The 27,313-nt window shown below is 41.8% G+C and overlaps 1 protein-coding gene across 2 annotated transcripts in view; it reads left to right on the top strand.

Moving 5' to 3' along the window:
• The window catches only part of GBE1 (1,4-alpha-glucan branching enzyme 1), a 349,834-nt gene that overhangs the window by 173,696 nt on the left and 148,825 nt on the right, over positions 1-27,313 (top strand). For both annotated transcript variants that reach the window (XM_060234428.1, XM_060234427.1), the window contains exons 8-11: positions 13,472-13,587; positions 13,743-13,870; positions 16,521-16,619; positions 21,423-21,533. In XM_060234428.1, the coding sequence (XP_060090411.1) occupies positions 13,472-13,587; positions 13,743-13,870; positions 16,521-16,619; positions 21,423-21,533 (454 nt within the window). The remainder of the gene's footprint in view (positions 1-13,471; positions 13,588-13,742; positions 13,871-16,520; positions 16,620-21,422; positions 21,534-27,313) is intronic.

The following is a 27,313-nucleotide window of genomic DNA, read 5'->3' as shown; positions in this document are numbered from 1 at the left end:
TTGTCCTCAAGTAGCTTCAAGTAGGATACAGCAGCAAGTCTTAACTGTAAATGCTTGACAGTATGAGATTATATTCTGAAAGGGTGGCCAGCACTTAAATGCTGACAAATGTAGAAGATTGCCATTGATTGACTCCCCTGCAAAAATACCAGACCCAGGAGATCTAATTTTACTTGTAGAATTGTTCAGAGGAGTGCATCAGCAGAGAAACCCAGAGAGAAGTGGAATTGGTACTCATTATGGGGTGGGTGCAGAATGGATGTCTGGGCAGAATCCAGAATACTTTACAACCATTTTCCAAAGACGATTGGGATTTGGATTTCATGCAGGATGCCTCGTGGCGGGGTAGTAGAGAGATAGTATCTGGTAAGCTGAGAAAGCAGGTTTTGACTCAACTGAACCTCCAATATTTCCAGAATGAAAGGTGTGACCTGTGGATTGTTTTGATAGCCAGGCTTGAGTTGTGGCACTGAGCAATTCTTGTTGTCAGGAAACTCATCTGGCACCTCCAGCTGCACCAAACCTCCAGCTCCTGGGAATGGCCAGATAAACCTGGGTATGACTGCATGCTGATTTTGCAGGGTCAGAGTAAGGAGAAGCACTGGTTCCCTGATGCCAGCCTCAAAAAGCCACACCAGAAAGCCAGTAGTATAAATACTTAATAATATTAATGTACAATGGAAAATCAAGCCACATATAATAACAAAGCCACATCTAGCTGGCAAACAGTATGGGAACTCCCATGAATGGGACAAGAACCTCCTTCAAACATGAAGTCCAAATTAACTAGTGAAAGGTCCAAGTCTTTCAAAGTCCTTTTGAGATGTGACTAGGTATAAAATTCAATGCACAGCTATGCACAAAATATTCTTGGTATACAGGGTAGTACTCTGTTATCCCCGTTTCACAAATGCTTCTTCTCTAGCTGAATGTTTAACAAGCCAGACATGGCAAGAACCCTTCTGGGCATCTACAGTTCTCTGGTGCAACAGCTAAAATCTTGCCTAAATGGCTGGAGGGATGCATAATGTCATCAATCATTGCAAGTGTTTTAGTTTATTCTTTAGGAGGCCAGAGAATGAGCAGACAAAATTTTTATTTTGACAAGCTCAAAGTGTCATCAGGTGATCAATGCTTAAACAAATTGTGTTTCTTTCTGTAAAGTTTTTCATGCAGTAAATCAAAGGTGGGGAGGTGGAGTTGGTCCCATGCATTTATAATAATAAATGATGCTTGGCTATTCCTCAGGACTAAAATCTGTGCTAGAAAAAAATGGGTTCATATAATTCATCTTAGTGAAGGTCAGCATTCCAAGCTACTAGGTTTATGTTCTGTGCCTAGGAACAAGGACTATCAGCAGCATTGCTAATCTACTTCAACCCAAATATGACTGCTTATGTATGTATGTATTTATTTAATCAAATTTATATCTCAACCTCCCCTGGCAGGCTCAGGGTGGCTAACATCAGCGAATTAACCATATAAAACATTACAAACAGATTACACAATAAAGTCAACCAATACAGCTAATCATTTAAGACCAAGATGTGCGTTTCTAATGGCTCTGAATGATCTTTCTTCATTTATGGTGGTTCAGTGGGATTATTGGTGCTGTGGGGTAATAGCTACCTCCCTTCAGCCTCTAAAGACAAGTTTCAATAACTCGGTTTTACAGGCCCTGCGGAACTGCGGCAGGTCCCACAGGGCCCTGATGTTTTCAGTTAAGGCATTCCACATAGCTATGCCTGAGAACACTCTGGCTCTGGTGGTAGACAGTCAAGCGTCTTTCAGTCTGGGGATCTTGAGAAGAAGTTGGGATCCTGAACGAAGTGCTCTCTGGGGCACATATGGGGAGAGGCGGTCCCAAAGGTAGGCAGGTCCCAGGCCATATAGGGCTTTAAAGGTTATAACCATGACCTTGAAGTGAATCTGGAATGCCATGGGCAGCCAGTGCAATGTTTCCAGCACAGGTTGAATGTGCACCCGTACAGGTAGCTTCATTAACAACCTGGCTGTTGCATTTTGCAACAGTTGCAGCCTCCATATTTGGGTCAAGGGCAGCCCTATATAGAGGGTGTTACAGTAGTCAGTTATTGAGGTGATCATTGCATGGATCACTGTTGCCAAGTTGCTGCGCTCCAGATATGGGGCCAACTGCCTTATCCGTCTAAGGTGATAGACAGTGGCTGCTAACTGGGCCTCCATTACCAGTGATGACTCCAGGAGCACCCCTAAACTCTTGATCTTCGAGGCTGGCACCAATGGTGTCCCATCAAAGGCCGGCAGAGGGCTCTCTCTACCCAGGCCGCCATGACTTAGACACAGGACCTCTGTCTTTGCTGGATTCAGCTTCAGTCTATTCTGCCTGAGCCATTTCACTACGGCTTGTAAAGCTAGGTGCAGATCTCTCAGGGCGCAGCCCCCCATCAATAGATAGAGCTGGGTGTCATCCATATACTGGCGGCAACCCAGCCCATATCTCCGGACTATCTGGGCAAGGGGGCACATGTAGATGTTAAATAACATTGAGGAGAGAACTGCCCCTTGAGGCACACCAGTGAGTGTCTCTGGGACAGCTGCTCCTCTATGGCCACCCTTTGTCCCCGACTTTGGAGAAAAGAGGTAAGCCATTGAAGGGCAGACCCCCAAATCCCCACGTCAGCAAGACAGCGAAACAGTAGCTGGTGGTTGACTGTATCAAATGCAGCCAACAGGTCTAATAGCAGCAGCACTGCTGAGCCGCCCCAATCCAGATGTCTCGAGATCATCCATGAGGACAACCAGTACCGTCTCCGTCCCGTGACCCAGCTGAAAGCCAGACTGAAATGAGTCCAATATGGAAGCGTCATACAAGAACCCCTGTAACTGTAAGCCGAAATGCCCTCAAAACGAGGTTGGGGAATTAGTCAGATGGGCACCTGGCTCACTCAGGATCTTTTCCCAATGTATACAAGATTAACCAACCAGAGAGTGATTCTAAAATAATGGGGACTCTAATTTAGTAAAACCAATTATAATTTATTAAGAAAAATATAGTCTTCCATACAAGATAAAAATACACATACAATCACACATACAGTCCTAGGAAATATAGATAGATGGATAGGGGAACATAAAGGGTAGACACACAGGGTAATATTTACCTATCATAGTCTTCGAGGAAGGCTCCAATTGGCGACGAGTGAGGGAGTGGGTAAGAGACCCGAAACTGATCAGGAATCGGAGATGGATCTATGCAGTGGAAGGTGGGATACTGATAGGAGCACACATGAGTGGAGTTGGGTCAGAGGTTAAATAGACCCTTAGGGTATGGGAGACCCTCAGGGTATGGGAGGTATGAGGGAGGAGAAAGGGGAGGCTCTGCAATGACCATAAGGGTTGGACTACTGCAGTAGCCAATGGCAAGTTAATTGCTGGCACCTAATTGGGTGCCTATGACTGACCAATGAACAAGCTTGGTCCAGGAGTACCTGAGTAAACTTTCAGGTTGAAACGGACCTGGGGGAGGCTCCAAAGTGACAGTTGGGAAGAAGAATAGAAGTGATTACTGGGTGGGGAGCATTTAAGATTAGATGGGCTTATCTAAAAAGGTGACAATAGGGAATCAAATATTAGTCTAGGTATCACCCAGATTAGACAAAATACTTGGCTCTGGCAGGAGATGGTCTTCCTCTTTTTCTGTCTTCTTCTGGGTATGAGTCTTTGTCCAGGGTTCCGCTGGACAAAGGAAATGACAGTTGAGTTGATGGTCCATTCATTGGGTAGGTGGGTTGCTTGCAGGCCAAAGGTGACATCTGGTGTGTACATGAGCCTTCTACTACAATGGAATGAAGTCAAGCCTGGTGGGAAGATGGCTACGTGTGGTGTTAGCTTTACATGGTGGATTCCATGTTCAGCGCTTCGTATCCGTTTGCCTGGATAGCTCCTTGGCGGCGCAGTCTCTTCCGCTCCATGGCTGGCATACGCGGCGACGGGAAGATGTCCATTGTGTTAGCAGGCACTCTGTACCGGTTTAGAGTGTCTGTATAACTTGTGGCTGCTTGTGCACATAAGTCCCTTACGTTCCTGGATTGGTTTGCCCACACTCTCTGGCCGGATGTGTGTGAGCTCACTTCTCCAGGCGCCCTGGCAACCATACTGGTGACTACAATGTTCGGAAAGGGGGCTTTTCCTCACATAACTGTACTGCCACTGCCCTCTCAATAACTTTACCCAAAAAGAGCAAGTTCGACACCGGCCGATAGTTTGCCAATGTGGCCAGGTCCAAAGATGGTTTTTTAAGGAGAGGGTGAACCACTGCCTTCTTAAGGGGCATGGGGAAGTTTCCTTCACTCAAGGATCTGTTGATAATCTCCTGCAATAGGGCTCGAAGTTCCGACCGGCAAGCATGTATCAGTCAAGATGGACACGGGTCCAGGTTGCAGGTAGTGGGATGTACAGTGCAAAGGACCTTGTCAACTTCCCCCAAGCTGAATGGAGTGAAGTGATCCAAGTTCAAATCCGAAGACACAATTGGAGCCTTGGGTTTGCTTACTGTATTAAAATTGGCGGGGAGGTTGTGGCGGAGCAACAGGACTTTATCTGCAAAAAAATTTACAAAAGCCTCACAGCCAATTTCCAGTTCCCTATCATTTTGTTCTGTGGCAAATTTGTAGGTGTCTGAATTGTGCTAAATAATTGGGCAGGGCAGGAATTTGCAGATGCAATCTGGTTTGCAAAGTAAGTCTTCCTTGCAGCCCTAGGTGCCATCTCATAGGACTTTATAAACAGCCTGTAAGATGTTCTTGTCACCTCGTCACGGACACGCCGTCATCGCCTCTCTAGCCGTCTAAGCTGCTGTTTCATCAGTTCTGGGGTATACCACTGTGCAAGCCATGAGGGGCAGCAAAGAGAGCACCGGGGTGCAATCTCGTCAATGGCTGCAGAGAGTTGTTGGTGCCACATCTCTGCTAGTTCATCCAACGAGTCACCAGGGGGCCAAGGATTCCGCAGAGCCATCTGAAACTGCATGGGGTCCATCAGGTTCCGTGGACGAGCCAAAATACGCTCACTGCCTAAACAGGGTAGTGGTGGCACGGCTATACGGGCCTTCAGGGCATAGTGGTCCAATTATGGCATGCCTTGGCAGAGATCCGGTCCACTGTAACTCCCGCCGCAAATATCAGGTCCAACATGTGCCCGGCCCAATGGGTAGTAGTTGCTACATACTAGGAGAGCCCCAGTGTTGCCATGGATGACACCAGGTCTGTCACATGTATGGAGTTTGCATCATCGGCGTGGACATTGAAGTCACCCAGGACTAGAAGCCACGGGTACTCCAACGCCCAGCCTGCTACGGCCTCCATCAGGGAGGTTAAGGCACTGGCTGATGCGTTAGGCAGTCGGTACACCAGCCAGATAGCCAACCTCTCCCCCACATCCCATAACAGGCCAGTACACTCTATGCTGGTGATCATTAATGGCAGGAGTACCCGGAAGGAGTAAGCCTCCCATATAAGTAACGCCACCCCTCCCCCCCCCCCGCTAGTCCATGACTGGTGAAGGACCGAGTACCCAGGTGGAACCATTTGAGAGAGAGTTACTGTCTCTTCATCTCGCACCCAGGTCTTGGTCATGCAAGCCAGGTCCATTGTCTGCTGAAGCAGGAAGTCTCGTAGGACTGTGGTCTTATTATTAATGGACCTGGCATTGCACAGCACCAGGGACGGTGGTGAATAATCTCTTTTGGCCCCACTGCCTGCTACTATCGGGATGGGATGTAGGCTGGAAGGAGAGCAAGCATTTCCATATCTCAGTCTCCTTCCCTTCTTCTCTCATTCTCCTTGTATAAATGAAACTATATGATATTTCTATCTTATCTTACCTTTCTCAATGTTTGTATTGCTTATTTAAAATAAAAAAAATACTATCAAAAAGACTAACCTATTTCTACTCCAACCACCTTACTTAGCATTCTTCCTGCCCAGTGTCTGTCTGCCTAACTCTGACCAATAATGTAACAAGACACCTTTCAGAGATGTTAGGGTTACTAGCTCTGGGTTAGGAAATTCTAGGACATTTGCGGGGTGCAGCCTGGGAAAGAATGTTTGGGGAGGGAAGGGACCTCAGCATGGTATAATACCATAGAGCTCACCTTCCAAGGCAACCATTTTCTCCAAGGAAACTGATCTCTGTAGCCTAGAGAATTGGCTGCCATATTCCTGGCTAAGTAGGTCTTCACTCTATTCTGTGGTACCACAGGTACAGTGAAAATAACAGTCTAATACTAATATGCTTATTATTGCCAGGAGCTTGCATGGATAAGAGCCCACCTCATCAAATGCTTGAGACGTATGAAGATAAGGCCTCATTTGAAGCTTCAACCAGGTCTTCCCAACATATTGGTACATGGCTGACATGCATCAAGGTGAAATAGAAGGAAAAACTTGTGTGACCCCACTACTTTTGAACAAATGTACTAGTCCCACCTCTGCAATGTGCAATGCACATCTGTACAGTATCTGTACATATGCAACTGTACACACAAACAAATATTCCCAATCACAGGGATGGAGCCTATAATTTTCTTCCCTTCTTGATTTAAAACATGCACACGCACACACTTAGGAGGAAGTAGAAACAAATCTAGCTGGATGTGTGGTATTGTCATGGGTGAAGTCAGTGCTTTCTGCTTCTACTCTTACATTTTTGGCTCAAGTAAAGAAGAGATGATAGTGCATAACAGTGGTAGAAAGCACACTGCTATCCCCTAGTATATATTTTGCCTGTCCTGCCCTTCCACCTGAAAAATGCCACCCCGTTTCATATGCAGGCTGTAAACAAGGAAGCAAATGGGAGCATTTTGGCTTGGTCCTAATCTTATCTTATTTAAAGTTAATAATTACCTATAGACAAAATATGTTTCTTATCTGAGCAGGGACACTTAAATCAGAACTGTTGAAGTTGTTCAACAGGGGAATTGTTTAATTTTATGGCTGCAAATGTACAAATGAAGATAGCTTTGTATTTGTTTATCACAAGTGCCTGAGCCAATTTTTGTTGACTTGAGCTTCAAATGCAAAAAATGCTTTTTCTTACAAGAGGGAAACCTTTGGGCTAGGCTACTTTTCTATTCTGTTCACCTTCCAATGTATCTCTGAATCAATCTTAAATCATTATTAAGATATACAGTCTTACCAAGCTGTTCAAAAGACTGTCTCTCAAGTCAATAGATCTTTTTAACTTCTACTAAATGTATTTCATTTTTAATATCCACAAAAGAACAAAACTGTGCTTGAAAAGCAAAGCCCTTCATTCATATTTGAAGAGTGCCTTAACCACAGTGTCTGAATCTAAATTAGTATCTGGAGATTTCCAATTTTGGGGTGGAGAGAATCTAACAAATCAGAAATTTAACTCAGAATTAATTTTTTTTAAAAAGTCTTGTTTTTCTTTGACTGTGTCTTGAAATTTGAAATAAACTTTTGAATTCTAATTCTTCAGCTGTTCAGAATATGTGTGTGTGTATGTATTTATGCATGTATATATGTATGTATGTATCAATAGCTTCCCTGCTGTTACATAGCCTTCCTGAGATAAAATAAAAAATTCTTTAGGAATTTAGCAGTTGTCTGACCTGCAATGATCCAGTAAGGTACTTTTTATTTATTTATTTATTTATTTATTTATTTATTTATTTATTTATTTATTTATTTATTTGTGGAAGTTAGGTTTCTCCCCCTCCCCTCCATGTCTTTCTGTGGAAGTTTACTCATTAAAATAATAGCATAAAAATGTCGCCTTCATAATAGATAATGTTGGAGTTTTTAAAATAAATAAATAAATATTTTATTAGTTTTAACCTAGATTTAAAAAGGGGGGGGGGGACCAAGAATAATCACCACTCTACAAACAAGACAAAAGCAAACATAGGAATTAAGGACAAAGTAATAAAAAATACATAGAATACAAAGATTGATTGTTGAATCAAAGTATTGACAAAGGGCTTAATATTCAGCACATTTTGGAAACTTATCTTGCGGGTATATCTATGAGAGACAAAGAAAATATTGATGGACGAGGACTGTTATTTTCCTATGAATTATTATTTCTGTACTTCATAATAACTCCCTCCCTCAATAATTTGAGGCAGGGCTTTGATAAATATTGAGTGCCTCTTTGATTTGTATGTAAGATAAAAAAGCTTTTTTGTAGCAGGAATTCCTTTGCAAATTAGGCCCTACACCGCTGATGTAGCCAATCCTCTCAAGAGTTTACAGGGCTCTTAGCATGGGGTCTACTGTAAACTCCAGGGTGATTGGCTATATAGGGGATGTGGCCTGATATGCAAAGGAGTTCCTGCTACAAAAAAAGCCCATAAAAACATGCCATCTTTTGAAAAAGTCTGACTTTTTGGTTTTACTTTTGATTACTCCAAGTTCATATATCAGTTTTTCTGCCATGGCTGCTTGCCGTATCTCAAGAAACCAAAAATATAATGTTAAAAATTCTGCAGATTGCCAGCTTTTTGCTATTATCATATGGGCTGCCATCAACATAAATACTAGGAATCCTTTAAATTTCACCCTCCCTCTCCCAGATTGTTAACAGATCCAATGCTGGTGTGGCATAAATAATTTGATGAGTGATGTTTCCCATTTCCAAAAATCTTTTGTCCCCAAACTGCAACACTATAGGGCATGACCTTTACATGTTAATATAGTTGCCTTGTTGATTACAGTTTCTTCAACATTTTTTATTATTTGTGTTACTTATTCTTGCAAAGTGTTCTGGAGTAATATATCACTGATGCAATAGTTTCTGACAGTTCTCTCAATATCAATACTGTTTTCCTTGTTTGAGTCATCCATGACTTATTCCATAATTTTGTTCTATTTTTATCCCAGTATCATTTTTCCATATTATTTTCAGATAATTTGACATATTTGTATCTGCTTAAATAAGAATATATTTTAGAGATCATTCCCTTTGCACAATTCATGTGTTGCATTAAGATTTGTTCAAATTTCATTATCTTTCTAGTATTAGTTGCCCTTACTGTAGGAGTTGCCCTTACTATATTATAAAGAAGAATCCAATTTGTTAAATATCCTTGCAGCTTTTCTTTTAGTTGTATTACAGTAAAGTGTATGTGTGGTGGGGAGGGGGGTTCCATTTACATATTAGTCTCCCATTCTGAAAATTTGCCTTACTTTCCATTTAACATATTTTTTCTGGTTTATCTAAAAAAGAAAAGTTGGGGTATCAGTTGAATAAAATTTTGAACCCCCAGCATTGGGTGGGGGGCAGAAAAATATTACAAGACACATTGACTCTGCTTTCAAACCTGGAAGAAAATTTGGCAAACATAGTCTTGATTCAGTCCTTATTGTTTATCTGCTTTTCTCATTTAATTCAACGTGTAAAATTAATTTGTACCAATTGTGTCACTGAGTGGGATAATATGATTTCCTATATTCGGACACTACAGGAGGAAAATATATTAGAGGGACAAGCAAGAACTACACCTCTCTAGTAATTTAATAACATGATGATCAAACTTTAATGAACTGGCTAAAATTCATTGGAACTTAGGGGCTGCTTAATGAAAGAGAAATGGTTGGTTTGCTTATTGGCCACTGCCTCTTGTCATTTTGTATATCAAAATCAAATCATATGTTAGATTACTTATAATGTGATCCTAGCAGAGAGTGTCATGTTATTCAACACTATGAAAAATAAAATAAAGCTATAAATACAGATCTGTTGACTGTCCTTCATAAAACAAATGTGTTTAATATCAGAAGGTTTTAAAGTAGCAATTAGGGGTGTGTATTCAGATCAAACCAAGTGGAAAATCTACTTGGAAAATACCTTATTGATATTTTCAGGTGTATTTTGGCATCCCAAATCTATCACAGTTTTCTCAGGAAAACTGAAAAGAAACTCTCAAATATATTTGGGAATTACCAGTAGATCAAAAAACAGCAGAGATGCAAAACCTCTGCTGTTAGTTGGACTTCTACCGCAGTTCCTTTAAAGTTTAAAGGGACTGCAGAAGTTAGCACAAGGGTCAGGTCTACCAGGGGAAGCAGACTGTTGCTGCCAGCTCAGCTTGGGGCTTGCTTCTTGTGCAGCCCAGTTTGAACTGGACTGCAGGAGAAGTCAGCCCTGGAAGCTGCTGTACTACAGGGAGCAATCTGCTAGCTGTGGCACAGCAAATCCTGAGGCCAGTTTCTCCTGCAAAATGGTTTAAACTGCAGTGGTGGCGGTGGTGCAGGGGCAACAGGTGGCCCTTGCTGCAGGGAGCCAAAGTTCACCATGGGTGACAGCTAGGGGAACCACCACCGGCAACAGCACCTGGAACTCACTGCTTGGAGAAAGTGTTTAAACACCTTCTCACCACTTGGTATTCCATTCCTGCAGTGCCACACAAATGATTCTGAAGCGGTGAGTTCACCCAGAACTCATCGCTTGGGACTCCATTTGCCCAGAACGTGCTGCTTTCGACTCCATTCATGCAGCACCAGTTACAAAAGGCATTTAAATGTCTTTTCCAAGTGGCACCACACAAATGGAGTCCCAAGCAGAGTTCACTCCAGCTGTGCCATTTGCAAAAGGCATTTAAAGGGAACATATCCCCTTTAAATGCCTTTGCAAGTCATGCTGTGGATCAGCTGGGGTGATGTGGAGCTGAGAACTGGCTTGGTATAGCTGAACACACCCAAACAAAAGCATTTATTTTCTTTTTCTAGGCTTAGCTATCCTGGTAGCCAAGTACAGATCTTTAATCTGTATTTGGCTTAAGTGATATCCAAAAAATACCGATAAGGTATTTTCTGGGATTTTTTTTTCTGTTCAGTTGTGCACCTCTCCCAGAGGTGGTTCATAGGTTTGCCCCCTCCCCAGGAAACAAGCGAGCCCGACCTCCAGGACATTCCCTTGGGGAGTCCACTGGCAGAGGGAAGGGGCACAAGGAATGTGCAGCAGATGCCAAGCAGGAGAGACAAAGTAGGGCGCAGCTCAGACTTTATTGTGCTGGAACTGAGTGCAATGGAACTTTGATTGGCTAGGGGTACCTTTATAATTGAACTTAAATATATAACTCCGGGGGAAGTCTAGTAATGGAGGGAGGGGGGATCGAAAATAACATATGGGTTAGAGATAGAAAGGATATAATTAAAAATTGTAACCATATGTTATCAATAAATTGTTTAAAAGCAGGGGTGGGAACAAGGCAGAGGACAAACCAAGGGAAGGGGGCCAGCAGCAGCACGCGGGGGGGGGGGGGGTGCAACTACCCACTACCTGAGCCCACTGCCTGGTTCAAGAGCCAGAGACGCTGTCACACCACCTGGCCTCAAGCGAAGGGAGGAGGAGGAAATTGGAGGTGCACAGTTGCACTTACCCAGCCATAGGCAACCGCCCTTGTACGCTGAGCCTCCAGAGGCCAGGTACCTGTTGAGACCTTGAAATGAGAGCGGTTAGTCCCAGGGGAGAGACCTTGATCTCCTCGGAGGTCAGAGAGCTTGCCCTGTACTGTCTAAGTGTCCTTGCTGTGCAGTGTCCATCACCAAAGTGTCCTGGTCCTCTAAGTCCACGTGTCAGGGAGCTCCCGGCAGAGTCCTGTGCTGTGTTCCCTACCCTACCTAAAGAGTTGTGTGAGCCATGGCAGAAGGCTTTGTAGGGGGGATGTGATTGGGTGTTGCAGAGGGAGCTCATCCCGCCAAGGGCGGGGGGTTTTGGTGTGCCATTTAGTCAGCTCCCAAAGGGATTTAGAGATCATACCAAGAGCGACAGCAAACTTTATTTTTGGGATCCATGGGTCTCTATGGGATACACCAGCATTTTTGTTGTCGTAACTTCGTGCCTCTTGCGGGGGACGTTTCCAGGCTGAAAGGTCTTAGGAAGCCGACTAACGTCGGTCACGCCCGTGGGGCCACCCCCTTGTGCAGCGCCGTAGCAGCCTCCCATTTGCGCCAGCGTAGAGGGAGTTAGAATGGCACAACTCACACAACGGTGTAACAGTTAGTTGGCTTCCAAAGCACTTTCAGCCCCCCCTTAGAATTGCACTGTTAGTGTACCTTACATTTTTTTTTTGAATTCCTGTTGCTTTTTATAGTTTCATCTGTAATGGAATATACACCAGACAATGATTTTTGTGTATTTACATTTTAAAAGAAAAACCAAGTGTAGAACATCAAAATTTATCTGTGTAATAAAATAATGAAAAGCTGGTAACTCCTAAAAGAGTCCTGAGCTTCAAATGTTGTTGTGAATGTAGCTTCTACATTCACTCGGAGTTCATACCAATATAGCTACCAAAACCCAGCAAATGCAAAATATAGAATAAAACAGAGGGAGAATATATTCTACAAATGGAGGAAGGCATAAAATATTCTCATTTATATGTCTTTATTTTCTTAAGATAGAGCTACATGTTCTGCCGTTCATCTCATCTCATAGAGACCTACTCACTGCTGTTCATCTACCAAAAGGTGTCACCAAGGTGGTGGTACCAGTTAGAAAACAAATGTGGTGCATATCGCTGTAGAAGATGTTAGGTAGATTGTATGTTTTGATAGTTTGAGGTGGCAGAAGCAGGCACTAAAACATTTTGGCATGAAAACCCTCACATAGCATACTGCCACTTTACTCATGATCACAGTGCATATTGATTTTGGGATTTAACTGGGGATTGCCTCCCCCACACTACATTTCCCCATCACAACACCAAGTATAATTTTGAAAGAGGCCAAAACATTGTTTAGTTACTGACCTGCCAGTATTTGATCCCATTTACTGCTAGTCAATCCAGTTGTAAATTATGATGGTGTTTCTGAGGTACCGTTTCCTCTGCCTTATTAAACCCAAGTATGACATTTTCTGCCCTTAGTATCAAGAAGGAGAAATGAGAGTGAACACAACAAGAAACATATTTATTTCCAGTGGGAGTGGAAAATAAACTGGGGATATTCAGGACTAAACTGATATGTATGTAAGCATATATAATTTTTCAAAAAAAATAATTTTGAAGAGTGAGGAGTTAGCCAGGAAATGCCAACTTTCCATCAGGGTTCTTAACCTTTCAGATGATTACTGCTCCTCTTTTAAAACACAGCCTGCCTAATAGCTTTCAATCATCCACTAGCTTTCCAGTCACCTAGGAAGACTACATATGAGATCTGACTACAAGTGTGTCCTGCAGAAGGCTATCTCATGAGTCCACTTTTACCTCAAGCGACTGGAGCCAGAGAAAGATCCCTATTCTGCTTAAGGAATCTTTAAGCCTCATCTAACTTCATTAAAGAGTGTTTTACCTCCATTCCTCCCTTCCCTCCAAGTGTTCCAGGGGCCCTGGTTGTTCATTTCTGACTTTCTCTCCAAGCTACCAGGGTACAAAAGGGATTAGCACATAATGGAAAAGGGGACTTATTTGGCTCTATTTGTCAGAATATGATTTAATACTGATGATATGCTATTAATATTTCAGCTGGGAAGTTCTGCGATTTCTTCTCTCTAACTTAAGGTGGTGGATAGAAGAATACGGCTTTGATGGCTTTCGATTTGATGGTATTTCATCAATGCTATATCACCATCACGGAATAGGTAAATATAATTTGTTTTGTCCAAATTGTAATATCATAATGCAGTGGCATAATAATTCTTTAATTTGTTGATAATTTGTTTTGGAGATGTAGGGTAAATGCCTCTATCTTGACTTGCTATATTTTCCTTGACTTCTTGCATTTTTTTATTTCCAGGTGTAGGTTTTAGCGGAGATTACAATGAATATTTTGGTATGCAGGTTGATGAAGATGCTTTGGCATATCTAATGATGGCAAATCACATGATGCATCTCTTACATCCAGAATGTATAACGATAGCTGAGGTAATTTTAGAGTACATTTACATTCTTATATTTTAGTTGTTCAGTTATTTGAAAGGTTAACTTAATCAGTTATGATTATATGAATTTATCTTTACTTATCCTTGTGTGCAGTCTAACCGTTATTAAATATTTTAGTTTTAAATCTCAGTTAAAAAGTTAAATACAAGTTTAAATTTAACTAATGCAGACTTAAATGTTATTAGCAGGGCAGGACTGTATACCTTTTTAGTATATAGATTATTTAAAATTAGGTTGCTTTTAATAAACCATTATCATTCATTTTGTTGGGACCTTTGTCAGTATTATAATTAGTATGATACAGATATTACCTGTATCCACTAATATTACTTGAATAGTGAGAGACAGAACTTTCTTTTTTTAAAAATGTTAAATTTAGAAAATGAAGATACATTTAAAATGTGCTATGATCATTAGTTAATACTGTGTTACAATAAGTTTGCATTGTTTTTGATTTGCAAATGTGCACTAGTTATTCAAGGTGTTGAAAGCTTACAATTAATATTTCTAAAGCAATTATGCCATGTTTGAGCCAGTTTGGTGTAGTGGTTAAGTGTGCAGACTCTTATCTGGGAGAACTGGATTTGATTCCCCACTCCTCCACTTGCAGCTGCTGGAATGGCCTTGGGTTAGCCATAGCTATCACAGAGGTTGTCCTTGAAAGGGCAGCTACTGTGAGAGCCCTCGCAGCCCCACCCACCTCACAGGGTGTCTGTTGTGGGGGGAGAAGATAAAGGAGATTGTAAGCCGCCCTGAGTTTCTGATTCAGGGAGAAGGGTGGGGTATAAATCTGCAATTCTTCTTCTTCTACTTCATGATATATGCATCACTGAAAAGTGTAACTTGTGATAAATTGAGTGTTAAATGTTTGTCCTACTTATTATCAGAATTCACTGAAATGTTTAGTATTATAGATAGCATTTATCAATAAAATGAGATGGAGTTAATCAGAAATGTTTTGAGGTGCAAAGGAATATTGTTGTCATAAAGAACTGTGAATTCCAAAGTGCTAACCTTCAGCAAAATTCTTAGTCATGTAACACGCAGTTTCAAGCAAAGAATTCTCTCAAGGCTTTTCATTTCTTTCCCTTATTATTTCTAAGTAATGGTGTCCTTAGTTTATATAAAACTTGGATATCATGAATGTGTAAAAATGGGGCGAAAGGATCAAAGGCTTAGTGTAGTGAATCCTCCTCGGTGCTTTTTTATATATATAATGGTGCTGGAACTGATATATCTTTAACAATTTTTGCTTCAGGACTTGGAAGAGTTCTCCCCACACCAAAAAAAGGCACCAATACACAGTACTAGTGAGTTCTACCACACACACACAAAAACCCCACCAAAATTCCCAGCCCTGCTCCTACAGCATGGTGTAAAGTTTAAAGCCCCCTCCCCACTTGAAAGCTTGTGATATAGGTCCTCAGTTTCCAGTCATAAGTGAACTCAAGCTTCCCTTATTGCATTTATTAATTTAATGTGGTCCACTCCTTTTAAAAAACATACTGGCAAGATCTCAGTAACATCAAGTACTTAAAACAGAATCTGATTAAATGAGGTAATTGTGGGATGTATTAAACTTAAAATTGTCTTATTGATTTTGGGGTTTATTTCAAGTAAAATTAGTTCATCATCAAGAAGCCAGTGCATGGTTATCAGTATTCCTACCAGTGAAACAGAGTCAAGCCTGTTTGCATTACCTGATTTAAGTGTTTTTTTTTTACGAGATGTGCCTTCAATTTATTCTACTTAAATTGAAAACTACTTCAATTTCAATGCATCATTTTTCTGTCTAGTGGGACTTTCTATACAAAATGTGGAATTGATCCACATGCTCAAGATGGGAAGAAATTGGGAGGGAGGAACTATTGATATCATTCTAAATTACAAATGGCTAGCGTGAATTTGAGCTTGCATATAATGATAATGGAATGAGTGGCGCCACCGGATAGGAGTATGCTTTTGTCTAGAGTAGGATTAATGTGTAGTCCTGTTCCATAAGGACCTGTCTGATAAAATTAAATAACAGAATTTCCCCCTGAAATATTCTGAATATTCTCCAACTCTCAGTACTTTCTTCCTACACACAGGGAAGAGAAACATATTAGAATCTGGTTACTATGGGGTGCTAGGTTTAATATGCATGTCACACCCATTATCCAGTCACTCCCTTGGTTGCCAATCACTTATGAGGATCAATTAAAAGGATTATCACTTACAAAGCCACAAATGATCTTTGACACACATGCCTTCAGGTCTGCCTTTCCTGCTATTCTCCACCTTGATAGTTTCATTCAGCTAAATCTTCTGAGGGTATCTGTTAAATGATATTTTATTATATTTTTTATTCTGTATTTCCTCCAAGGAGTTCAGGGTGGTGTTATGTGCCCTTTTCCCTCACCATTTTGTTCCCATAACAATCCTGTGAGGAAGATTATGATAGGTAGTGACTAACCTAAAATCAAGCAGTAATCTTTGCAGCTATGATGGAATTTGTGTCCAGATCTACCTAGTATCTATTACTGTTACTCTCCCCCCTCCATCTACGCTTGGAAGCTTTCTTACTTTCAGGATGCAGTTTTGTTAACTCTTGTTGAATAATAATTTTGTCTGTTTTGCATTATTTTTCAAGGATGTTTCTGGAATGCCAGCTCTTGCTTGTCCAGTTATGGAAGGAGGAGGTGGATTTGATTACCGGCTAGCCATGGCCATACCTGACAAATGGATTCAGGTCAGAACTTCTGTTACCCCTGACAGAATTACAAATATTTGCCTTCAATCTTTATTTGAGGAAATAGCTTCAAAAGGCAGAGGCAGAGCAAGAGGTGGGGTATAACAGGATTTATGTTTATGGAGATAGTCCCAAGTAGTCCCTCTTGGTGGCTTCTACACAACATATAGAAACAAAGAGAGGAATGGGTGAGATAGAGGTAGGAGACATATTATACTGGATTTTGGAGAATGGTGGACAAAAGGAAGGGGTGTGTGTAGAACAACCAGCGCTATACACGGGAAGACCTGATGTGGAACAGATGTGCTGCTTTGTGAGTGGTCAGCAGAACACAAGAACCTGGCAAAAATGGTGTATATTTGTATCCTGAAGGTGGAGGGACATAACCAGCCGAAAAAGTGTGGAATGTTTATCCTGAAAATGTTGGACTGGTGCACCATTTAATAAGCATATTGCTAATATTTTGGCAAGCAGAGCCAGAACGCATTGATTTGCGGGAAAAAGCCTTTGGTTGAGAAAGGTGGGAGTGCCAAAAATGGTTCCTTGGGTTTCGAAGATTGCTTCTAAATATTAAGTTTATTATTTCTGGCACCAAATATTGGCCATTTGAAAACTGGTGTGAAACTGCAAAGTCTTAAGTGACTTGGTTGAAACACTGTTTTGGTCTGAAGATTATATCCCCAGAATTATGTATCCTTATGCTTGTTGTATATAATACTTATTACAATTATAGTTGTTTAGTGCTACACAGTTGCTTCTGCTTACTTTGCTTTGTGAGTGGTCAGCAGAACACATGGCAAACATGGGGTATATTTGTTTCCTGAAGTTATGTTAATGCAGATGGACTAACGTGACAAAAGCAAGGTCTGTGTGTTCTCCCAGGTGTCAGACAAAAAGAAGGGCATAATGTAATAGATGTGCTAATAGATTTTATAGCGTGACAGCTGGGTGGAGCTACCTAGGTAATGGTTTTCTTTATAACCTGGCCTGAAGAGGGAAAATGCAGATTTAGACAAATATTATAAAATAATTATCAGAGTGATTGCAAGCAGGAGGAATATACTAGCAGTACTGTAGTATGGCAACCAGGAAACTGGTTATGTTGAATAGGTGCATCCACACCTGAGGTGATGGCTAGGGTGAGAAAATACCATTAGTAACAGAACATACTTCAGTCATACCATGGAAGATGTGTTAGAGGCATAATCTTTTGTCTATGTACCTTGTCCTCACAATAGGTAACCTTTTAGCCCAATAGAATGGATTATAACAATTGCCCATCCTTTGTTCCCCAGAGGAGAGGAAAGAATGGAGGGGGGGGGCGCGAAGGAGCATAGAGGATTGTTGCAACCAGTTTGTCACTCTGAATCTCTCTCTCTCAGGTACAGTATTGATTCCTGGCAGAACCATCATTAATGCCAAGCCTGGCTTTTCTGAGGACACTGCTGTGGAGATTACGAGTCTCTCTGAGTATTTGGGGGGGGGTGTTTCTCTACTCATGGGAAAAGACTATCCCAGGCTAGAGAGCGGACACGCTGGCAATACTTCATATGTTCTTCTGAGTTCATTTTTTTAAAATTGTATTGAAAAGATAGCAAAAGCTTTATTATCCAGCATCTGATTAACCAGAATGCTCAGTTAACTGGCATCATCCAGAATGCAAACTTCTCAGCCTCCCTAGCCCTATGTCTCTGCTTTCTGTGTCCCAGGAGTCCTGGTAGAGAGAAGGGGGAGGTCTATCCTAATGAACTGGATGGAATAAATGTGCTGTTTATGCCTGCTCCAAAGCTCAGCATAATATGTAGCAATTGCCATTCTATTTCATATATTTCATGCATTGATTAACTTGTTTCAACTAAATTCTGTCAATCATTACTCTTTAATAGCACTCTTAACTTAAAGAAAGACAGACAGACATAACCTTTATTGGCATAACAGAAAAGAAATACAAGATCCAAAGGAACTTAAAAATAGGACAAACCACAGTAATTCACGGGCACAGGCAGCATTGGGATACCTGGTTACAAACAAAACTTAACTAAGGTATTCCTCTACACTCTCAAACATGCATGCATTTTCTGGATTTCCATGTGCACAAGGAGAGGGGTGATTTTTCACTACTCCCCTCCATGGAAGACCTCTAATTCCCCCCTAAACTATTCATGGGGGCTCTCTGTACCGCAGGAGCAGCATTTGGGAGATGTTTTGGCAGGGCAGAGTAACTACTAATAAAACACCCTCATCCTTGGCTCACAGGTATCTAGGCAGGATTCAAACTATTGTATATTTAGAAATTATGTAGTTTATGCAAAGTTAAAACATACTTCCATGTAAGATTTATTAATGTTGCTCTCTAGTGATGAAAAATAATCCAAGCAATGTTTAATGGCATTTGAGGCATTTGGTTTTTTAGTGATAAAGAAAAACTATAAAAAGTTTTAACTTTAAATGTATGGTGATGGGTTCTGAACAAAGAGCAAGATTGTAAGAAATTTTGGGGGTTGTAGTACATATCTTCATGAAATTGTCAATTCAGCATGTGACAGCAGTGAAAAAAGGCAAACTCCATGCTGCAGATTATTAGGGAAAGGATTGAGGGAAAAAAGGTTTTAAATGCCCTTGCGTAGAGCCATAGAGGGAGGCTCTTCTGGAATATTGTGTATAGTTTTGGTCACTGTATTTCAAAAAGAATATTGTTGAATTGGAAAAAGTACAGAAGAGGACAAACAAGATGTTCAAGAGGGTTGAACAGCTGTTAAGAGCATGGACTGAAGAACTGGGGAAGACCTTGGCCTCCATGCCCTATTTGTTGGCCCTCTAGGGCAACTGGCTGACCATTGTGAAACAAAATGCTGTACCAAATGGACCACTGGTTTGATCTAGCAGGACTCTTCTTATTTTCATCATTATGTTTTAAATAATTTCCTTCTTAATAGAGTGAATAATTTCAATATGGGGAAAAAAACATCAGAATAAACTCCCAGCATAATTTTACATTAAAATTAATTATGTGATTGCAAACAGATCCCTAAACAAAATGGTCAAAATATGAGACTAATAAAAAAACAATATCTAGTAAGTCAGAGATGTTCCACCAGATGTTTGATTGAGGACAGTGATAGTTTTCCATCTGACTGGCATTCCTGTTTCACCTGCCTCTTCCCCACAAGGCAGCAGCATATTTTGGGATTTCAATTGCCATCTTTCTGGTATTGGGGTTTTTTTTTAACTGTTGTATTTATATTATGGGTTTTAATTATGATTTTATTAGATATATGTTTTGTACTGATGAGCTTGCTGGGGGTAAAGTGTAAATGACTGGGGAAGGCAATGGCAAACCACCCCATTAAAAAGTCTGCCATGAAAATGTTGTGAAAGCAAGGTCACCCCAGAGTCAGAAACGACTGGTGCTTGCCCAGGGGATTACCTTTACCTTTTACATTACCCTGAGCCCCATTTCATAGGGAAGGGTGGTTTAAAAATCTAACTAACTAACTAACTAACTAACTAACTAAATACTGTATTTCTCAGTTGTCCACTCACAACTTTAAATATTTGTCATATTCAAGATAACTCCCCCACCCACCATTGAGGAATGTGCTTTATTTCAGAGCGCCAATCACACTCCTGACCTCCACAGACTGCTATTTTGAAATAAGTTTAACTTATCTTCCCTAAAGACAGATTTTTTCTTTAATGCGATGTTTCTAGGAGCATTTTGTACATTTCTGAAAGTGTGTGCAAAGAATCAGTTCTAGTAATGGCTTGTAGTGGGCTTTCTCCTGAACCCCTGTGTTTTTCCATGGTATTTGTAAATCCAGCTTGGAGGGGTGGGAAAGAGAGTGACAAAAGGTCTGTGGGTCAACAAGAATGAAGAGTCTCTGTGATGCAGAAAGGTTGTTATACTTTTCAATAAGGTACCTTTTGATACCCTTTTATGTGGACTGTCATGAATGTAACACTGATATATAAATTTAACAAGTGCTGATGATGATTAGCTGGTGACACTTTTTTGTTCTGTTTTCTGAAAAGGAGAATACTCATATATAAACTCTTTGTTTCCATTCTTTACTTGATTTGAAGGTTATCAGCACAACTTTTCTTCATAAATCAGGAATGAACTTTCCAACCAAACTTTAGTGTGGTAAAGATCCAGTTCAATACATTAAATTAAGCCGAGTTAGTCCTGTAGATCTTAGTTTGTTGCCTGAATTAGTGATATGAAGTAAAAAAAAAAAAAGCTCTGCCTTTTCGTTGTCACACTAATAGCAGATTAGCCTATTTCAATAATGATTAAATTTTAACTTGCTGCAAGCTTTTCCTGCACTGCATGCCAAATAGTAAAATACCCTGTGAAACTCTGCCTAAAGAAGTCTCCTTTTTAAAGGTTAAATTAGAGCCAATGCAATCATCAGAGGATTATGCAGTATTCCATAACAAGGACCAGGAAGGTTTAGTAGCAAAATTGCCACATTTAGTCTACCATTACAACAATGGCAAGTAGCCCTCACTGTTTTTCAGAAGTATGGGAAAAATCAATTTAAATGACATTGACATGCTTAGTTATTAATCAGCAGTTGGCAGATGTTTCAAAACGAGAAGAAAATATGGGTGTAAAAATGTCATGATATAAAGTTCAAACAAGAAATCCATTTGGTGAATCAAAAAATTTACTTGTACCATTTTAGAACTTAGAATTTTGGGAAGTCACAGAATATTAATGTAAGTTTTCTAATGTGGGGGAGCATGAATAGAAATGCAGTGACAGAACGAGAACTAATTTAGACTGATTTTGTTTTCCAGTTACTGAAGGAGTTTAAGGATGAAGAATGGAATATGGGCAACATAGTGTTTACACTAACAAACAGGCGACATGGAGAAAAATATATTACATATGCAGAGAGTCATGACCAGGTACTGAAACAAAGCCAAAAGAAAAATTGTAGTTCTGCAATAATGTTGAAAAAGTGGGTACATATTTGGAATACATTCTTGAACAATGCATTCTGTTGCTTGGGAAAAGGTTATAAGCTACAGAACTTTAAAGCAATCTATGAATAGCAATCTTGTTAGTAAAGTAATAAAAATATTTGGCATTTATATAGACCAGGGGTGTTAAACATACGGCCTGTGGGCTGCATCCAGCCTGCCCAGGACTTTAATGCGGCTCGGGGGGAGGGCTCCTCTCCTCCCCGTCAAACAGATGGAACGGCAGAAACTCACTCAACCATTCTGGCTGGCTTCAGTGTAGTTCTATGGTCTCTTTAAATTGTGTACCTGTTGGGGTAGAGCAGCTGCCCTGGCCTCTTCCCCTCCCCACCAAGCAGCTTTGCAAGGGCAGAAGCTCAGTCAACTGAGCCATCTGGCCCTCTGTCATTCTGGTGTCTCTTTGAATTGCATGCCTGTTCAAGTAAAGCAGTCCCCTGGCCTCTTCCCTTCCCCACCAAGGAGGCTTGCAAAGGAAAGAGTTCAGCCCACAGAGTCGTCTGGCCCTGCTCACTCTGGTGCCTCTTTGAGTCATGTACTTTTTAAAATGGTGTGCTGTATCTCTGCAGTTGGTTCTCTGAGCATCACAGATAGGAGTGAATAATTTTTTTGGCCATTAAATTACATTTAAGTGTGGTTGAATGGATAGTGTGGTTATTTATTTGAGGTTATGAAAAACAAACAAGCCCAAAAGGATCTCCTTGAATTAGTAACACTCTGTTATATGTGAAACTGCATTTATTATAGCTGCATTTAATATTGCAAATATTAATTATTAGGCTGGTATCTTAGGAAGCAGCACTTGTTTTAAAATTGTTCCATTTGTCCAAGCTTGCTTGTGGTATCTTGCCATGACCCTCCATGGTGTTTGCCCTGGAATGTTTCTTGATTGCAATTTAGGAAGTTTAGTGGGAGCTCATTGCCCAGCAGGTTTAATTGCTGCAGCACAGAAATTGTTTCCGGATTTTGATGTAGTAATTCGGAGCAAGAGATGTCAGTTATCAAACAAACATTGCAAGATGGTTAATGTTTTAAGCATGTTTGTATTTTAAGAAAAAATAGCTTTAATTGTGTTTGTCTGTGTTTTTATAATGATTATATATCTACTTCCTGACATTACATTTTATGACACACATGGCCTGGCCTGACGAAGTGCCATTTATGTCAGATCTAGCCCTTGTACCAAATCAGTTTAACACCCCTATAGACCTTATTGTGCTTCATGTAGTCTTACTTTTATGCTTACAACAACATTGTAAGGGTATACATTATTCCTGCCTCCCATAACACATTTCTAACTCCCTTCTCATGCGAGGGTCTCCTGTACTCTAGGAGTAGGATTGGAGCAGGGAGAATGTGTGCTACATCTGGAATGGGGAGCAAGAGAAATCTTGATCAGCAAATGTTGGCAATTTGATCTCTAGTTCCTCTACCTCTCTGAAACCTAGCTTGTACTTCTGGTAGTTCCCAATTCACATACTGCTGAAGCCTAGCTTGAAGGATCTTTAACATTTATTTATTTATTTATTTAGAATTTATATCCCGCCCTTCCCACAAGTGGCTCAGGGCGGCTTCCAACAATAAATCCGACACAAAAATTAAACAATATTTAAACATGTAAGGAATTAAACATTTAAAAACAGATAAAACCTTAAAAATTAATAAATATTAATAATGACTTTTCTGGGGTGTGAAATGAGTGTAATGGTGTGATAGTTTGAACATTCCTTGGCATTACCCTTTGTTGGGATTGGAATATAAATTGACCTTTTCCAATCTTGTGGCCACTGCTGTGTTTTCCAGATTTGCTGACATAATGAATGCATCATTTTAACAGCATCATCTTTTAGGACTCTAAATAGTTCAACTGGGATACCATCATATTCACTTGCTTTGTTGTTAGTAATACTTTCTAAGGCCCATTTGACTTCATGCTCCAGGTGTCTGGCTCGAGGTCAGCAATTTCACTGTCGTAGTTGTCAAGGACATTGAGATCCTTCTTTGTATTCTTGCCACCTCTTCCTAATCTCTTCTGCTTCTGTTAGGTCCCTACCGTTTTTGTCCTCTATCATGGCCATCTTTGCACAAAACGTTCTCTTGATTCCTCCAATTTTCTTAAAGAGATCACTTGTCCTTCCTGTTCTATTATTTTTCTCTATTGCTTTGTATTGTTCCTTCAGGAAGGCCTCCTTATCTCCTTGCTGTTTTCTGGAAATCTGCATTCAGTTGGGTGAATCTTTCCTTTTCACCTTTGCCTTTCGCTTTCCTTAGCTATTTGTAAAGCCTCATCAGACAGACACTTTGCTTACTTGCATTTCTTTTTCTTTGGGATGGTGCTGATTACTGCCTCCTGTACAATATCATGAACCTCCGTCCATAGTTCTATAGGCCCTCTATTTTATTTATTTATTTGGTCGATTTATATTCCGCCCTTTCCCATACGGGCTCAGGGCGGATCACAGTTGTAATAAAATAATTAAAACACAGTATAACTCAATAATATACCAATAAAATACAACTACAAAAAATATACATAGGCGGGCAGGCACATATTTCAGATAGCAGATATTCCGGCTCGTTGTAATTTTATAGCCCATTGTGGGAGAGGATAACAGATGGTATAAGCAGTAGAATGAAGGGATGTCTGCCTGCCTCAACCGAAGGCGAAACAGCTCCATCTTGCAGGCCCTATGAAACAGAAGTAAATCCGGTAAGGCCTGGATCTCCACAGGGAGCTGATTCCACCAGGACAGGGCCGAAAAAGCCCTGGCCCTGGTCGAGGCAAGCCAGAAGTCCCTTGGGCCAAGGATGGCCAGAAGGTATTGGTTGGCCGATTGCAACAGTCTTTGGGGCTTGTATGGGGAGAGGCAGTCCCGCAAGTATGTCAGTCCCAGGCCACATAAGGCTTTAAAGGTCAATACCAAAACCTTGAAGCGGATTCGGTACTCAGTGCTGTGTACCCTGGCCAACTGCCTGCCTGTAGAGGCAATCCAGTTACTAGCCGTCCAGATGCATTTTGCACCAGTTGGAGTTTCTGAATCAGCCTCAGGGGCAAGCCTGCATAAAGCGAGTTACAGTAGTCCAATCTGGAAGTGACCGTTGCATGGATCGCTGTAGCTAAGTCATGGGGGGTCAGATAGGACGCTAGCTGTTTGACCTGCCAAAGATGTTGAAATGCAGATTGCACAACTGCTGTGACCTGGGCCTCCATGGAAAGGGAGACATCCAGTGTCACACCCAGACTCCTCACTTTCTGCGATGGCACCATCCAGGGTGGGGAGACAGATGTCTGATCTTAGCCCCCTGCGGCTCAGGTACAGGACCTTCGTCTTAGCTGGATTAAGCTCCAGCTGGCTTAACTGCAACCATCCAGCCAGTGCCCTGGTCAGATGTTCCGGGGAGGCTTCTGCATGGCTGTCCATCAGCAGATAGAGCTGGGTATCATCTGCATACTGATGACAACCCAGCCCCAAACCTTGGGCAATCTGGGCAAGGGGCGCATATAGATGTTAAACATCATTGGTGAGAGAATAGCTCCCTGCGGCACACCACATTCGAGTGAGTGCTGCAGGGAGATCTGCTCGCCAATTGCCACTCTTTGTTCTCGATCACGGAGAAAAGAGGAGAACCACTGTAAGGCTTCACCCTGAACTATATTGGCAAGGCAAAGGGTCATTAGATCGTAATCGACCGTGTGAAATGCTGCTGAAAGGTCTAACAGTAATAGCAGCACTGACCCGCCTTGATCCAAATGCCTTCTAAGGTCATCAGTGAGAGCAACCAAAGCAGTCTTCATCCCATGGCCAGGACGAAAGCAGGACTGGAAGGGATCAAGGGTAGAGGTGTCCTCCAGGAAAGCTTGGAACTGCTCTTCCATCGCTTCCTCAATTACCTTACCCAGGAATGGTAGATTTGACACTGGGCGGTAATTGGCCAGGACCATTGGGTCCAAAGATGGCTTTTTTAAAAGCGGACTAATCACTGCCTCTTTAGGTTTAGCTGGAAAAGTCCCTGTTTCGAGAGACAAGTTAACAATCTCAGCTAAAGGACCTTGGATACCCTCACCACCTGCTTTAAGAAGCCAAGATGGACAGGGATCCAATGAGCAAGTGGTCAGCTTCACTGCAGCCAAGATCCTGTCCACATCTTCTCGAGGAAGAGAGCTGAAGTGGTCCAACATGGGTCCAGAGGATGGACAACGGGCTTCCAATTCCCATACTGTATCAACTGTGGCTGGAAGAGCCTGGCGGAGAGTCAAGATCTTGTCAGCAAAGTAGGTCGCCAAAGCCTCACAGCCTATATCCAATTCCCTAGCTTTTAGATTGCCTGTCGGCACTGTAGTTAATGAACGAATTAGCCTAGATAATTGGGCTGGGCACAAATTCGCTGACTCAATGGAGGCCGCAAAGAATTCCTTCTTAGCAGACTTCACTGCCTTCTCATAGGTCTTCATAAACACTCTCTAAGAAGTTCCAGACTCTTAGTTATGAGACCTCCACCACACTAGCTCTAGCTGTCTAAATTGCCGCTTCATCCTCTTCAGCTCCAGGCTATACCATGGAGCTGATTTAGTACGGCGACAAAGAGGGCACCGGGGGGCAATGTCGTCAGTGGCCGCAGAGAACCGGGAATACCAGTCCTCTACTAGCTCATCTAACGACCCACCAGGGGGGCATCGGATCCCACAAAGCCTCTCGAAGCCGCTCTGGGTCCAATTGGCTCTGTGGGCAAGCATAAATCTGTTCACCGCCCAGGCAGGAGGAGGGCTGCAAGTCCTGTCAGTCTTTCAGGGCATAATGATCTGACCATGGATCTGAACTATATCAACAGCTATCAGATCAGGTGTTATCCCAGCCCCAAAGATCAAGTCCAGCGTGTGACCAGCCTGGTGAGTGGAGGTCGATATAATCTGGCTGAATCCCAGTGTCTCCATGAAGGACACTAGGTCCTGCACATGCAAAGATGCCATGTCATCAATATGGACATTGAAATCCCCCAGGACCAATAGCCTGGGGAAGTCCAGCGCCCAGGTTGACACAGCATCCAGCAGGGCAGGCAGGCTCTCTGGGATGTGCTAGGCGGCCGGTACACCACCCAGATAGCCAAACTCTCCTCAGCCTCCCACACCAAACCGATACATTCAATGCCAGCTATGTTTGGGGCAGGGAGTGCCCTGAAAGAGAAAAATTCATGAATGAGCATTGCAACGTCCCCCAACCCGGTCGTCCAAGACTGATGAAGGACCGAGAACCCAGGTGGGGCAAGTTGTTTCAGAGTGACAGTCTTGCCCTCCCGCACCCAGGTCTCAGTTACACATGCCAGGTCTATCCGTTGCTTCACGAAGTAGTCTCATAAAGTATAGGTCTTGTTGTTGATAGACCTGGCATTAATCAACATCAGTGTCGGAGCCGGGTAAATTGTCCTAGCCCCACAACTGACATACTGAGGGATGGGACATAGGTGGGAAGAGGTCCGAGCATTCCTGCATCTCTGACCTCTTCCAAAACACTGAGACCTAATCCCACCATCATATCTCCCCTGCCCCCACATGACCGGAATCCCTGACCCAGACATAACCCTCCCCCCACAGTGCTATCGGGCTGAGATGGTCCAGCTAGCATGTGTTCATTGTACAACACTCTACTCACTCTTAACAAATTGATTCCAATAGTTTATTTATTTATTTATTTATTTATCACTTTGCATTT

This window comes from Heteronotia binoei, chromosome 3 (assembly GCF_032191835.1).
Source record: "Heteronotia binoei isolate CCM8104 ecotype False Entrance Well chromosome 3, APGP_CSIRO_Hbin_v1, whole genome shotgun sequence".
In the NCBI taxonomy this organism is placed as follows: Eukaryota; Metazoa; Chordata; class Lepidosauria; order Squamata; family Gekkonidae; genus Heteronotia; species Heteronotia binoei.
The sequence above is the reverse complement of the archived record's forward strand: the minus strand, read 5'-3'. Positions and strand labels throughout refer to the sequence as shown.